Source organism: Polyodon spathula, chromosome 27 (assembly GCF_017654505.1).
Source record: "Polyodon spathula isolate WHYD16114869_AA chromosome 27, ASM1765450v1, whole genome shotgun sequence".
NCBI lineage: Eukaryota > Metazoa > Chordata > Actinopteri > Acipenseriformes > Polyodontidae > Polyodon > Polyodon spathula.
This window is the reverse complement of record NC_054560.1, coordinates 2,712,553-2,725,751: the sequence shown is the minus strand read 5'-3', so window position 1 is coordinate 2,725,751 and position 13,199 is coordinate 2,712,553. Positions and strand designations below refer to the sequence as shown.

Sequence of the window (13,199 nt, the reverse complement as noted above, 5' to 3'; positions counted from 1 at the left end):
TGCTGTAAACAAATTTAGCGAAATTAAAATCAACAGAATCATAGCACACCGCAAACTATAAAGAAAGAACGAACAGTACGTGACAGCAAGCAACCGCAGAAAGCAATCGTCACCGCACCGCTTCGTAGAACAAAAACTATGTCTCGATTAATCAAATGAATATCGCAGGTCCATGACCCTCAACGTATCAAAAACAAGCCTACAAATTCAGAGACTGGTATGGAATTAGCCATTATAATGGTTCCAAGTTCTCTGGTTTATTTTGACAACACAGATCAAAGTAGACGTTACTTTTCTATGATGTTTACAACTATTCTAACTGGTCCTGGGTTCTGTTGCTCAAATGCTGAATCCGCATAACTGTTGTGTGTCTAAGAATGTTCCATAATTGCTGTGTGTCAACCCTGTGGAATCCTAGCTGAGAGAAGCACCCAATGGAATCATCATAAAAAGTCAGAAGTTAATAGAAATTACAAGCTACTTACCCTTTAAAGAGCTTATGCTTTTACTCTTCTTGAATGTTCTTTAAACATTTCCCTTCTGCTCTGTGTACTCATTTACATTGAGTTTAAATCTTTCTTCCTTTAAAATGTCTCATGAAATGTTCAGCTAACTTTAAATCTCTCTCTCGAACAAAATGCTAAAAGAAACTTAATAAATTCAATCACAAACGTTTCTTTGATTGGTTGATAAAGGGACCCACAACATTTTCGAACGATTTCAAGTAGGCAGTTAGAACTCCACAGCTAGCAGTAAAAGCTAGCTAGAGACACATATTGACAAAAAGATTTAAACACAATACTGTATTACAAACAAGCATTAACTGAAAAAAGGCTACCATGGCAAGAAAAATATGACAGCACTATTGAAGCCCCCCCCCGCCCCCCGCATTTGAATTCAGGCACAAAAGGGTTAATACAATATACACTAGTTGAAGAAGAGGCTAGTGTCTATTTGTCCATCAGTTTGGTCCAAATGCAAACGTTAGTCTACATTCTAACAATATACTGTTATTCCCTCTTGTGGTCTATAGTAAGTATTTTCAAATTCTTGTTAAACATGAATGCAACTGGTTTGATATTTGTGCAATACTAAGTCACAAAAAAAATTATTGAAAACAGTTAATTAGTGAAAGGCTCTTTTACTGTAACATATAGGACTGATGTGCTGTCAACACTCCCAACTGGAATTCATAAAAATACTGAAGTGTAAGCAAAGTGTTTGTATATATTTAATGTTTGTATACACATAGGCTTTAAGAAGGCTGTAAAAGCATATTCTTTTACGCTTTGAAATATAAATCTTTTCAAATACCCATGCATGTGGAATGGAATTTGTCTACAGGACGTGCAATGGAGTTTTATCTGTTAACAGAAATGTGACCGATTTGCAAAGTCTTTTCGCACCAACTTCTTAAAGATGGCTGATGGTGCTGAATGCATTCCAGCAGTTATTAATGGACTAGTAAAAATAACTTTTATGTCATTCAACCTGAATGTCATAAGAATTTTGTTTTTGGTCACTTTCAAATTAATTGTTCCCCCATTTTACCATTAAATACAAATTTTAGGAGATAAATACAATTTTAAAAGATTGTACATTTCCAGTCTTTGTGATATACAAATTGAGCAGTACAAAAATATAAATCACTGGGAATAATGCTTCTAGTCTTCTCTCAGAGCTCAGGGTGACTCATCTGCAAAATGAAATTAGCATTAGGAAACACACCTTAATGCACACATGAAACTGTTAATATTGAAAACTGCAGTACGGCTCATGTCACCACAGAATTATATCTGAAAAGCCAAAGTTACAATAGAAAAACTATCATGCCCATTTGACACAGCCTAAGAATTACTTTTACATCTAGGGGCCTGAGTATAGACATGTATGTGGATTTGTTTCTGAATGTATTAATGTACAGCTATGGACAAAAGTTCTGCATCACCTAGAATTTTAGGACCGAGATAATAATAAATTTATATTATATATATATATTAAATCTTAATTTAAAGCCCCATTGTGAATGCCGAGCCTGGGTGTCTCTCCTCTCCTCTCCTGTCCTCTCACCTCCTCAGACTCCTGGCCTCGTATACCGTGTCACCGTCCTCATCACTCTCCTCCAGGTGTTTAATCTCCACAGTGTCATCGTAGCTGGACAGCAGCCCATACTTCTTCTTAGGAGCCTTCTTCAACCTGACAGAACAAGCACAGGGATATAACTGAACAGATACCACAACACTGCGGGAGAGAGACATCACAGAGACACCCCAACACAGCAGGAGGGAGACATCATAGAGACACCCCAACACAGCGGGAGAGAGAGAGACAGACATCACAGAGACACGGCAACACTGCAGGAGAGAGACAGACATCACAGAGACACGGCAACACTGCAGGAGAGAGACATCACAGAGACACGGTAACACTGCAGGAGAGAGACATCACAGAGACACGGCAACACTGCAGGAGAGAGACATCACAGAGACACGGCAACACTGCAGGAGAGAGACATCACAGAGACACGGCAACACTGCAGGAGAGAGACATCACAGAGACACGGCAACACTGCAAGAGAGAGACAGACATCACAGAGACACGGCAACACTGCAGGAGAGAGACATCACAGAGACACGGCAACACTGCAGGAGAGAGACATCACAGAGACACGGCAACACTGCAAGAGAGAGACAGACATCACAGAGACACGGCAACACTGCAGGAGAGAGACATCACAGAGACACGGCAACACTGCAGGAGAGAGACATCACCCAGACACGGCAACACTGCAGGAGAGAGACATGACACATCTCCCAGATGAGGAGTAATATCTAGTATAGAGAGACAGGTTCCTCAAAGATTATTCAAGAGTTGTTTTCTGTGACACTAAAACGTGTGTGGAATTCTGCTGCCTAGTTTTACGTGTACATTGTCACTTCCATATGAAAGGCAGGCTGGGATTCTACAAGGCGAGTTCTACAAAATTTTGCCTAATTTTTTGGCAGACAAGACAAAGCAATGAAGCATTCTCTCTATTTGGCTGTACTGCTTCTCAAAGACACGTTAACTACTGCCTGGCTGCTTCAGAGTGAGGCTGTTTTACAGAGTCTAGCACCGAAGAACAGACAGGTCTGAAGTGAAACAAATGATCAATAATAACTAAAGTTTTTGACTAGTAACAGTTTTGTCCAGTCATTACCACTAAACCAAAGCATAAAAATACATATCCAAAACACAGTTTAAGAAACGAGGTTACTTGATAGCACGGAAATAAGAAGGATGACGAATCGCTCTTACCTCACGGCTCTGATTATGAAATACAATACCCCGGTGGCAGTGATACCAATCAACACGCAAAAGGCTCTTCTGATCATAGAGTTGTCCACATTTGGGAAATACCCGCCACTGCCCGTGGACTCCGTGGCGTTGTCGCCGTGGCCCAGAGACTCGTTACCGGTCTTCTTCGTCGTTACACCGCCGGTTTGGTCCTCTCCTTCCCCCACAACAGCCGCGCATAAAACCACCCACAACAAAACCAAAGCACCAGACATGTGCATGTTTAGGCCGGAGATAGCGGACTCGTTTTGGGATATTTCAGCGATGAACTGGTGCGAAACTTCCTCAATCCGCTTCTCTGATTTATCTCCAGCGTTCCTGCTTGGGGCAAGTGCAGACACGTGCAACGAAAAGGGCATCGGACTGGACAACAAAAGCCCTGCTAATATTAGGTTCCGCTTTCGGAAACTTTTAAACTTGTAGAGAAATAATATTTCCAAATGTCTCCCACATCTACTGTAATACTAGACAAATACATTTTTTTTATTTTCAACAATAGTATTTATGATCGTTTACTTTAGATTTCCTCGATATTTTTTTAGATTCAGTTCTTAATTTTATCTCCCCAAAATGTACATTTAAATGTTTGCAATATGTCCTATGCAAATAGAGAAGCCTAAATGATCATATCGAAAAGCAGAAAGTATCTGTAATGAAGTTAAAGCTTTTTCTCTCTGCCTCGAGTGTACAGTAACAAAGCAGGAGGTCTTCGAATGAATAACCGAGATTAAGTTACGGTTTTTGAAATGCGGTCATTCATCTTTACACGGTCTGCAGTGATTGGGATAACCGACTACAATGAATCCTCCAAACTCTGGATGGCAGTACAAAGAAAAAACAAAACAAACAAAAAAAAAAACAGAATAGAGTGGTACAACCTCAATACTGTTAATATTCTAATACGTTTCTAAATGGCAGATTTACTGTGTGTGGGCAAATTATTTATAGAAAAGGTGAAACTTTCAGTGTTCATAATTGTTTTAATAAGTTCGCAGTGGAAAGATGTCTTTAAACAAAACCCATCATGGGAATATGGCAAAGAAACTCTGCCTTGCTATACAGATCACTTTTCTGTCTCTCTTTCCTGGGTATTAGAAACGTTTTTATGAGAGAAGGGGCCAAATAAACGCTGTCTTGCTACCCAGAACATTATTTTCTTTAGTTTGGAAGAGGGTACAAGCAGGCTCATGGCACAAACTGTTTTTCATGGTTAACTGACATGCTAACCAAAAATACTTCCTGTATGTTTTGAAAATGTAGGACAATATCTTTTAATATTTGGAATTGTAGAACTACAGTATTGGAATGTTCTTAAAACCAACAAACCTTTTTACTTCACTGAATAAGGTTGAAAGTTTTGCTGATTCTAAGTTTCTAGTTCTACAACTAATTTCGTTGAAAAAAGGTTAATATAATATTTAGTACATAATATTTATGTTAAGTGGTGTTGTCCCAGATCGGAAGGTACCAGAACACAGCTAAATTAAATATGTTCTTGAATAATTATATATATTCACACTATATGTATGCTGAACTTCTAGTAATACTTATAATAAGCAACAGGATTATTTAATTTCTACAGGTATTTCCACAAAGTGCCTTTCTCCATCTTGTCACAACGCTTTACGTTAGGCATCTGTGTGGCAGAGTGATGATGTCTGTGTTGCCTGTATAAAATAGTACCAGAACCTCTGGCTCAATTACACCACGCAAACTTTACACAAGAAATCATTACAATAAAACAAAAATAAAAAACCCACACACACAGAAATGAAAGTGGCTTCCCCCCCCACTAACTTCCCCCATTATTTTGGGTTGTTTTCTTCCGATATGTGGGGATGGACTTATGCTGTCCACTCATCTTTAAACCAACACTGTTGAAGGATCCTACATATCACCCCCCACCCCCAAAAAAATGCATTTAGCATCTGCATGCCAGATGACATGTATACCAGGTACAAACTAAGGGTTTCCTCCTCCTTTACCGACTGAAATCTGCTCTTGAGCCACCTTGATTGTTGTCCTAAAGACAAGATGGCCACCATATCCCTTAAAGTTATTTCTGCAGTTTGTATTTCATGTATTTATTATAGGGTGTCAGGAAGTATGTTGTTCAAGTCATTATGCTCTAATTTAATTGGGAGAGCCAAGACCTAAAATAATTTTTCCGACTGTGGGTTCTGTAGGATGACATGGTAAGTGCCACTTTGAGTTATTGCAGTCAAGGAATTAAATGTGGACATTCCATTTACAAGTGATTAGATGCCAAAGGTTCATTAATTCAATAACAGAGTAACAATTTACAGGAATGTCTTGAGACTATTGGTGTCATGGCCTGTGTGCTGCATGTAGACAAAACATTGCACAACCTTCATCTGTGAGCCAATTGGAGCATGTCAGAAGGGGTCTGCTTTGCAATTAACATATCAATGACAAGGAAGATGTTTCAGAAGCAACTTCAGCTTGACATGTCTCTTCAGTATGTTGAAGACTCTGCATCCATGTTATGCTCCAATTTAGAAGTCTTTCTTTGGACGCTTCAGTATTCCAATACTTTACTCTTGTTTTAACATGGTAGTACATAAATACTGTTGCCAATTTACCTGTGTTTCCAGCATACATATTGCAACTAAAGAAATGTAATAAATTCAACATTGACTAGAAGTCTTAATGGGTCTGCCATTTTTGTTCCAATTGACAAATGGACCATCAATATACTGACATCTATGGCTGTAGGAGTAAAATTAGATCCTTCAGCATCTTAAGAGTACACCACTATGACCTACATCCACTGTAAAATAAATGCAAGGGTGTAATACAAGCAGACAAATGTTTCTCCTTCCCTACACTTCACAACCAGGTAGGTAGCTCTCTAAAAGATGCAAGCATGGGTGCTTCCATTATATCCAAGGCACAGGGGTTAACACAACATTTGAGTAATGGGAAAGGAAAAGGGATGCCAGTCAGGATTCCCCTGTGCAAAACTGAAGCTCGCAAAGTGGAAAGAAGATTTTAGTTGCTAAGCAAGGACAACACAGAATCCAAGCTTTTAGCTGCTAAAGTGAATGAAAACAGGAGGGTGGGAAAAAAGGCAGGCACAGGAGATGAAAGAGGGAATAAAAGAAAGAAATTTATTGAAGGCATAAGATCCAGAAGGTACTAACCATAAATCAACTGCTACACAATGGGTTAAAAAAATGCAGTAAGAGGATACAAACTTTGTCAGAAAATATTTTAATTCTCTTTTCGTTTTTGCGATACAAACTTTTAAATGTTTTTCTTCAACAGTTCTAGAATTGTCTGAAAAAACCTTTTGTCATAGCTGCTATCAAAATATACATTTGTTTGATCCATATAAAACCTGTATTGCTTCCCATTTACCTGGTACAAAAAAAAAAAAAGCATTAATATTTACACCTTTTTTTTCTTTCCTGTTAACAAACCCTACGCCCCCCCCACCCCCCAAATTCCAAAACACGTTGCAGCCAAACAAATCTTTTAACATGGAATGGGCATCATTTACATTTATTTATGTTAAGGCTTGCATTTAACAACCCAGGTGAGGACACAAGCTGTGCAATCCTCCTTCCACTAGTTTACGTTAACCAACCAGAAATACTGCAAATGCACATTGGGATAATAAAGCTGCATAGTCAAGGATATTCGATCTGGTCCCAAATACCAAACAAAATTAAGGCTATTAAATGTATTACTGTACATTGCACCAGATCTAGCAAGATCCTACAAGACTTTTTTTATATAAAGGAGGAAGAGGTTCTGTCAGCTTTATCTACTTCAAGGATGCAGCTTTCAACTATTGTCCTCGACAATCCTCTATGCCAACTTATGCAACCAGGTTTGCGCCACCATATTTGATAGGGGCTATTGAGACTAGCCAAACCACCAGTACAAAAAGAACACATTTCTCATGTCAAAAACAGAAAAAAAAAAAAAACACAATAAAACCTTTGGTCCTAGATATGCTGTAATAACCCTGAATTGTATTTATAAAAAGAAATTCTAAATCATGTTATTGCTTTGAACCATTTAACAAAGTCAAGATAAAACATGCCCCCCCCCCCTCCCAGATTGTTTAAAAGGAAAAGAAAGGCTTAGGAGTTAAACTACTCTGCAAAAAATTCAGTTTTACCCACTAAACACTGTCCTCGTTACCACCAAGATGTTAAAGAAGCTGATTTAAGACATATTTGCTATATAACCCTGAAGTAAGAAATGCCCCATTAACTAGCACGTCATTTCAGCAGTGTTTAAAAGACTAAACCTTCTACTGCTACATGCACCTCCAAGACCTGCCCAATAAGCAAAGTTAATCTAGATCTCTTGTACCAGCTGCTAATGACAAAACAATTGTTCAACATTTAAATGGACCAGGTTGAAAAGAAACCTGGACCTTTGGTGGCTATAAGACAAGGACTAAGAATATTTGATGCACTTTGGAAAGCCTGTTAAAAAGGTCAGCATGCCACCACTCTACCATCACAGGTCCTGCTCTGTGCTCCAATGGGTACATTCAGGTTAATGCTGCAGAAAGGCACAACAAATAAGACTAGTCACCACTGACAGGAATACCAAACAGTATACAAATAATGAATATATATCTTATTTTATGAAAAATCTACATAAGGTTAGCATTAATAAACCTAACTTGCATAACTTTAAGGCAAAGAGTACATGGAATAAGATTTCTGGTTACCTAGGGCTACACAGTAATAAGACAGTAAATAAACTCAGTAATCACATATTAATAAAACTGAATGTCCCAGTATAAAATGGCAATCTGGAAAAAATTAAATGCACACTTGGGAAGCTGATCAGTCCAAAAAAAAGAACGTTATGTACACAAGTGTTGCCAATGTTATGAACCCTCCACTGCACCCCAGTGCCCTCTGTGCTTTTCAAACCCTCCCTCTCCAGTTACAGCTACTAAGTTTACAGCAGCTCAGTACCAGTCTCCTCTACATCGAAATGCAAAAAACAGGGCAGAGTTCTTAGAAGTCAAAGTCAAAACAGAAATATTCCATTGGGCCTTTCTCTGCAATTTCCAATTAAATACACTCCTCAGAAAAAAAAAAAAAAACATTTTAAATTTCTTTAGCCACTAAAACTGAATGTTCAGAAAATAAGGCACAGGATTCTTAGGCAGCATGGACATTTGAAGTACTGTACAAGCTACACAGTGGTATGGGTCCCCAAAAGGCATGAGGAGTACATTTAAAAAAAAGTCTAGGAGTAGCATTGTTTATAAACTCAAATTTGGGGGAAAAAAAAAAAAAAAAAAAATATATATAGTAACTCACCTATTCGTAAAAAAACAAAGGCTAAAACAGATTATTAAAACCCAAATAAAATCTCTGGTTTGCACTTCTGGTCTCTAGGTTCAAAGTGGCATTTCATACATATACTAATTTTTATATATATATATATATATATATATATATATATATATATATATATATATATATATATATATATATATATATATATACCTTATATATTGGAATGATGATGGAAGTGAGTCTCGTGGATTGAGGAGTTGAAGTCTCTAGGCGATGGCCCTTCCTCTTGCCCTGCCTGCTCCTCTAGATTGTAGATTTGGAGAAGGAGACCCTGAGGTGGTGGTTCTCCCCCAGGTCATGATTGTGAAAATCAATCAAGCTCTGGATCGCCTCCTCCACAGAGCCCATCTGGATCAGAGCCATTTTACGGTCTTTCCTGAAATTCAAAACAAAAGTCAAACCACAAAAAAAAAACACACACACCACATAAGTTTAACCCTTTGCAGTCCTATGTCGGACCAGGTCCGACATTACAATTCCCTTTACAGTCCGATATCAAAAAGACGTAGCACAGGTCTCTAGTTGTTTTCTCTCTGGAAAAAGCAGAGAAAACCTTTCCATGGCCGAGTGACACCGATAGGAACAGAAATTTAAAAAAAAAAAAAAAAAAAAATTAAGGGGGCGATAGAGTCGTTATGTGGTCGTGCACTCTCTTGTACCTGAGTTTGTCAAAAAGAGATAGCTGCTTCCGCATCCAGTGCTCAAAGAATCTGACATTTGCAGGGCTCTCAGATGTTGTAGTAATAAAATAATGACTTCAATCACATTGATGAGTTTGGTGATAAAACAAGTGATCAGGAGAAGATTTATCAGTGTGCACGACTATGAAGAGGGATGTGAAAAATACAAAGGACAAGGGGTGGGGCTTGGCTGGAGATGCAGTACCTAGTGTCCTTTGCTATGCAGTGCCTTTTAAATCTGTTTTACTCTGAAAACGGACCGCCAAGGGTTAATACTGTACACGAAACTTAGTATTTCCAAAAATTATTCCGCTACTGTTTGTAAACAATAACTTATCTATTAATGTGCTGTACAGGATGTTAAACATTTGTTAACACAGCTTCTAAAACAGAGTTAAATGAGTCAATTTTATTGTAATAAACAGTTCCTTCTACTAGCAGTGGTTATATACCGCTAATATTCCATGAAAGGGTGTCCTATTCAGACCCAGTGACTTGACGCACGCTTGTTGGAATACAAGAAATAATCTTACTGGAAGAACTTGAACGCTTTGACGACTGCCCCACCACTCACAAACAGAAGCTTAAGATCATCTTCAACCACAGAAGGTCTGTGGGGGGGGAAAAAAAAAAAAAAAAAAAAAAAAAGATTAGCACCAAACATCTGCTACAGAATTTTAGAATAAAAATAAAGAAGTTTAAAACTACACAAGCTAAAAGGAGTAGCAATACTGGCTTGCACTTACGGGATGTTGGAGAGGTGGAGGGTGGCAGAGGGAGGGAAGATATTCTGGAAGTTCTTGGAGCCTGGCTTCTTGAAGCGGTGGAGGGGAGAGTTGCTGAAGTCCTTGGTAAGCCCCTGGTCCTCCTGGCCCTCCCTCGGCAGCTGCACTGTCTGGTGTTTAGACAGGGTCACCCTGATCGCCTTCCCGTGCAGCTTCTGCCCATTCATGTGGCTCATTGCTACAGGACAAGGATTACATAGGTTACACTTCCAGACACAAGAGTTATCTAAAATTGGTACCATCTGTCTAGTTCAGCTATAAAATATGTTTCATGTTAGACCTCCACCATGAAAACCCTTAGTTGTAAACCCATCATGGCTACAGCATTTGAGGTGCAGAAGAGGTTTTCATTCCAGGCAAAAACAGACAGCTTTGTACCACTGCATTCAAGTCACTCAAACAAAAAGAGGTTCGGGCCAGTATTCCTTTTCATCTGGTTACATCCCCATTTTAGCATAGATAACATGCAGATATCTAGGTTTGGCCAGGAGTCCTGGCAGAAGAGCTTTCCATATTGTTTGTGATTGACATACCCAGCTGAGCCTGATTGGAATCTGCCATCTGTACCAAGGCATTCTCTTTCTTGTTGAACAGGATCTTCACTCTGATCACATCGCCATACACACCTTAAAAGAAACACAAAATTGGGCTTTGTCAGAACAGACAGGTAGGGGTGGGATACAAAAAGTGAACTGCATACACAAAACCTGAATTATAAAGACTTTCCAACTGTGGTCAGGTTTTCAAAAATCAGACAGGCTTTTCAGTTTGACATTCATGCAAGGACCATATCTGTCATTTAATAATGTCACCATCAATTTTTTATAAAAAAAAAAAAAACACTGGAGACTTGTAATCTTTTTTCATGTTAAAACAGCAAGCCATCCCTTGCCTTTGAAAAGAAAATCTCCTTTATTTAAAAACTTGACCTCAGTAAGAGCTTGCTACGTCTCATTTTGCAATCCAGCACATGGGAATTCCTACATCTTACAGCACAGCAGCAATGGAACATTACAGAAACAAATACTTTATCATACACAAGGGGAAAAGATGTACCTTGGTAACTTAACTTCAGAGACAGCTATCAATGAAAGCAGACAGAGTGGCCTTGACAAATATTAGTTGAGGCTTAAAAAAAAGGACTAGTTTCACATAAGATACTTAAAAGGGAAACCAGTCGCAAAGTTTAATTAAATCTGGACTAAGCACCAGAAACATTCTGGATTTAAGGGACTATAAAATGCATACAAGCCAGGTCTAACAGTTAATGTTCTGGTTGAGAGTCAATTTAAGTGTGCAAGCCTAAAACTAAAAATGCATGCAAAAGCAAATCAACAAAACATGCATATTTCTATTGAAAACCTAGTTTTAAAAAAAAGAAAAGTTTTTTTTTTTCTAAAGTGGGGGGAAAACCCAGGAGTGGTTAAAAGATGCAGCATCTCATTTTGAAGATTTTTGAACATACTATCAAGGATGGATTTCACATGTATTTTGGCATTAGAATTCTAAGTGTTGGTGGGGGGGAATAACTCATTGATGCACATTTCTAAAAGACAAGATATGAATGCAGACAGGTTGTAGCCTCAATGTTAAGTGTATAAGTGGATTTGAATGACTCAAACATAACAGCAGCATTATAGGCATCAAGCTAAAAAAAACAGGAGGTGGTCAATTCAACTTATATAAACAAGCTACAGGTGAATATAACAGTACTAGATAAAAGCAAATTGAGAATGCTGCAGCTTTTAAAAAACAAGCAAAAAAACAAAAACACACAATGATTAAAAAAATCAAATGATCCACACAACCAAACTGAAAAGCACTCAAAGCTATAAGATAAAAATAATTTAAAAGAATAATAAAAAGATGCTAATGATAACATACCGAAAAGAATAAAGAGGCATTGGGGCGCAACTCTCTTTATAGGACAGCAGAGCAAGGCAGGAAGAAGGGACAGGAAAAGATCGGAGGCAGGAGAGTGGAGGTTGAACATATCATCCACAGCGAGCCAGATCCACAGGAAATGGTGAGAACGGTGGTTGGATCATGAAGTGTCAAGGTTAATGTTTGGGAGAGGACGGTCGGAGGGGAGTTTTGTTTCATTTGTTTTTTGGTGGAAGTTCGTATCCAAAAGAACAAATTATGTTGTGTATTTGTTGTTGTATTGTTTGCAAACAATAGGAAGCAGATGGGATGGGCAGGGATAAATGGGACGTGCAGTCAGTGGGCAAAGAGTTTCCAGGTCAAGGAATTAAAATAAAAACAAACAAAACAAAAACGGGGAGAGGGGAATGGGGAGAGAAACAAGAAAAAAGGAAGTAAAAAAACAGGTCAGTATACACAAAGAAATATGTTGTGTTCCATCTTGCACATGATTATTATCCATCATTAATAGTTTTAATTATAGGTTATTATTCAAACCTAGGAGGAACACATTTAAATAAAAAAAAGGAAAATGAAATAGTAGTTTAACATGATACACAGAAAAGCAAAGAGACAATATTGCTTTTTTTATGGTTAGGACTGGTGTGTACACTTCAGTTTACGGAAATTGCAACCATGCTCACCCCATAGGATAACTAAAGTGATACTGGGGATCTTCAGCATTTCAACATGCTTTGGACTAACACTTGGAGCAAAGTGGTGTTACGGGTCTGAAGATTAAATATAAAACCGCGGTTAGTCAGCTAAAAATCACAGCTATTTTAGAATACTAATTTTGGAGCACTTGTTACAAACATTCAAGCCCTCCCCTCCCCTCTTAATAGAACCCTCTATCAATGCTTTAACAAATTCACTGCGAGAACATGTGGCATCGTTTAACATGTGCAAGACTTCTAATATCTCCATGTGTTCCAACGCCATTCTGTTGTGACCACATTGTACTTAAACCCCAGTCTCGTACATTCAATAACATGCATTTATGGTGAAGAGAAAAATAGCTAAAGCAATATTGTCTCTTTATAAACTTAAGACTATATAATGCAATATCACAAAAAGCATGAAAAAATAATCAATAAAAAAAGTAGGACTGGACTAGG

The 13,199-nt window shown here is 38.1% G+C and overlaps 2 protein-coding genes across 2 annotated transcripts; both read right to left on the bottom strand.

The window, feature by feature from the left end:
* Positions 1 to 1,218: 1,218 nt before the first annotated feature.
* Positions 1,219 to 3,709, bottom strand: LOC121301585 (membrane protein FAM174-like). The gene is made up of 3 exons (XM_041231098.1): positions 3,298 to 3,709; positions 2,071 to 2,196; positions 1,219 to 1,696 (listed from the first exon to the last, which is right to left on the bottom strand). The coding sequence occupies exons 1-3, from the start codon at positions 3,693 to 3,695 to the stop codon at positions 1,693 to 1,695; spliced, it is 528 nt and encodes a 175-aa protein (XP_041087032.1). The 5' UTR covers positions 3,696 to 3,709; the 3' UTR covers positions 1,219 to 1,692.
* Positions 3,710 to 8,851: 5,142 nt separating this feature from the next.
* LOC121301474 (polypyrimidine tract-binding protein 1-like) lies at positions 8,852 to 13,132 on the bottom strand. Its single transcript, XM_041230916.1, has 5 exons — positions 12,043 to 13,132; positions 10,692 to 10,784; positions 10,120 to 10,336; positions 9,907 to 9,984; positions 8,852 to 9,069 (listed from the first exon to the last, which is right to left on the bottom strand). The coding sequence occupies exons 1-5, from the start codon at positions 12,149 to 12,151 to the stop codon at positions 8,937 to 8,939; spliced, it is 630 nt and encodes a 209-aa protein (XP_041086850.1). The 5' UTR covers positions 12,152 to 13,132; the 3' UTR covers positions 8,852 to 8,936.
* Positions 13,133 to 13,199: the final 67 nt, after the last annotated feature.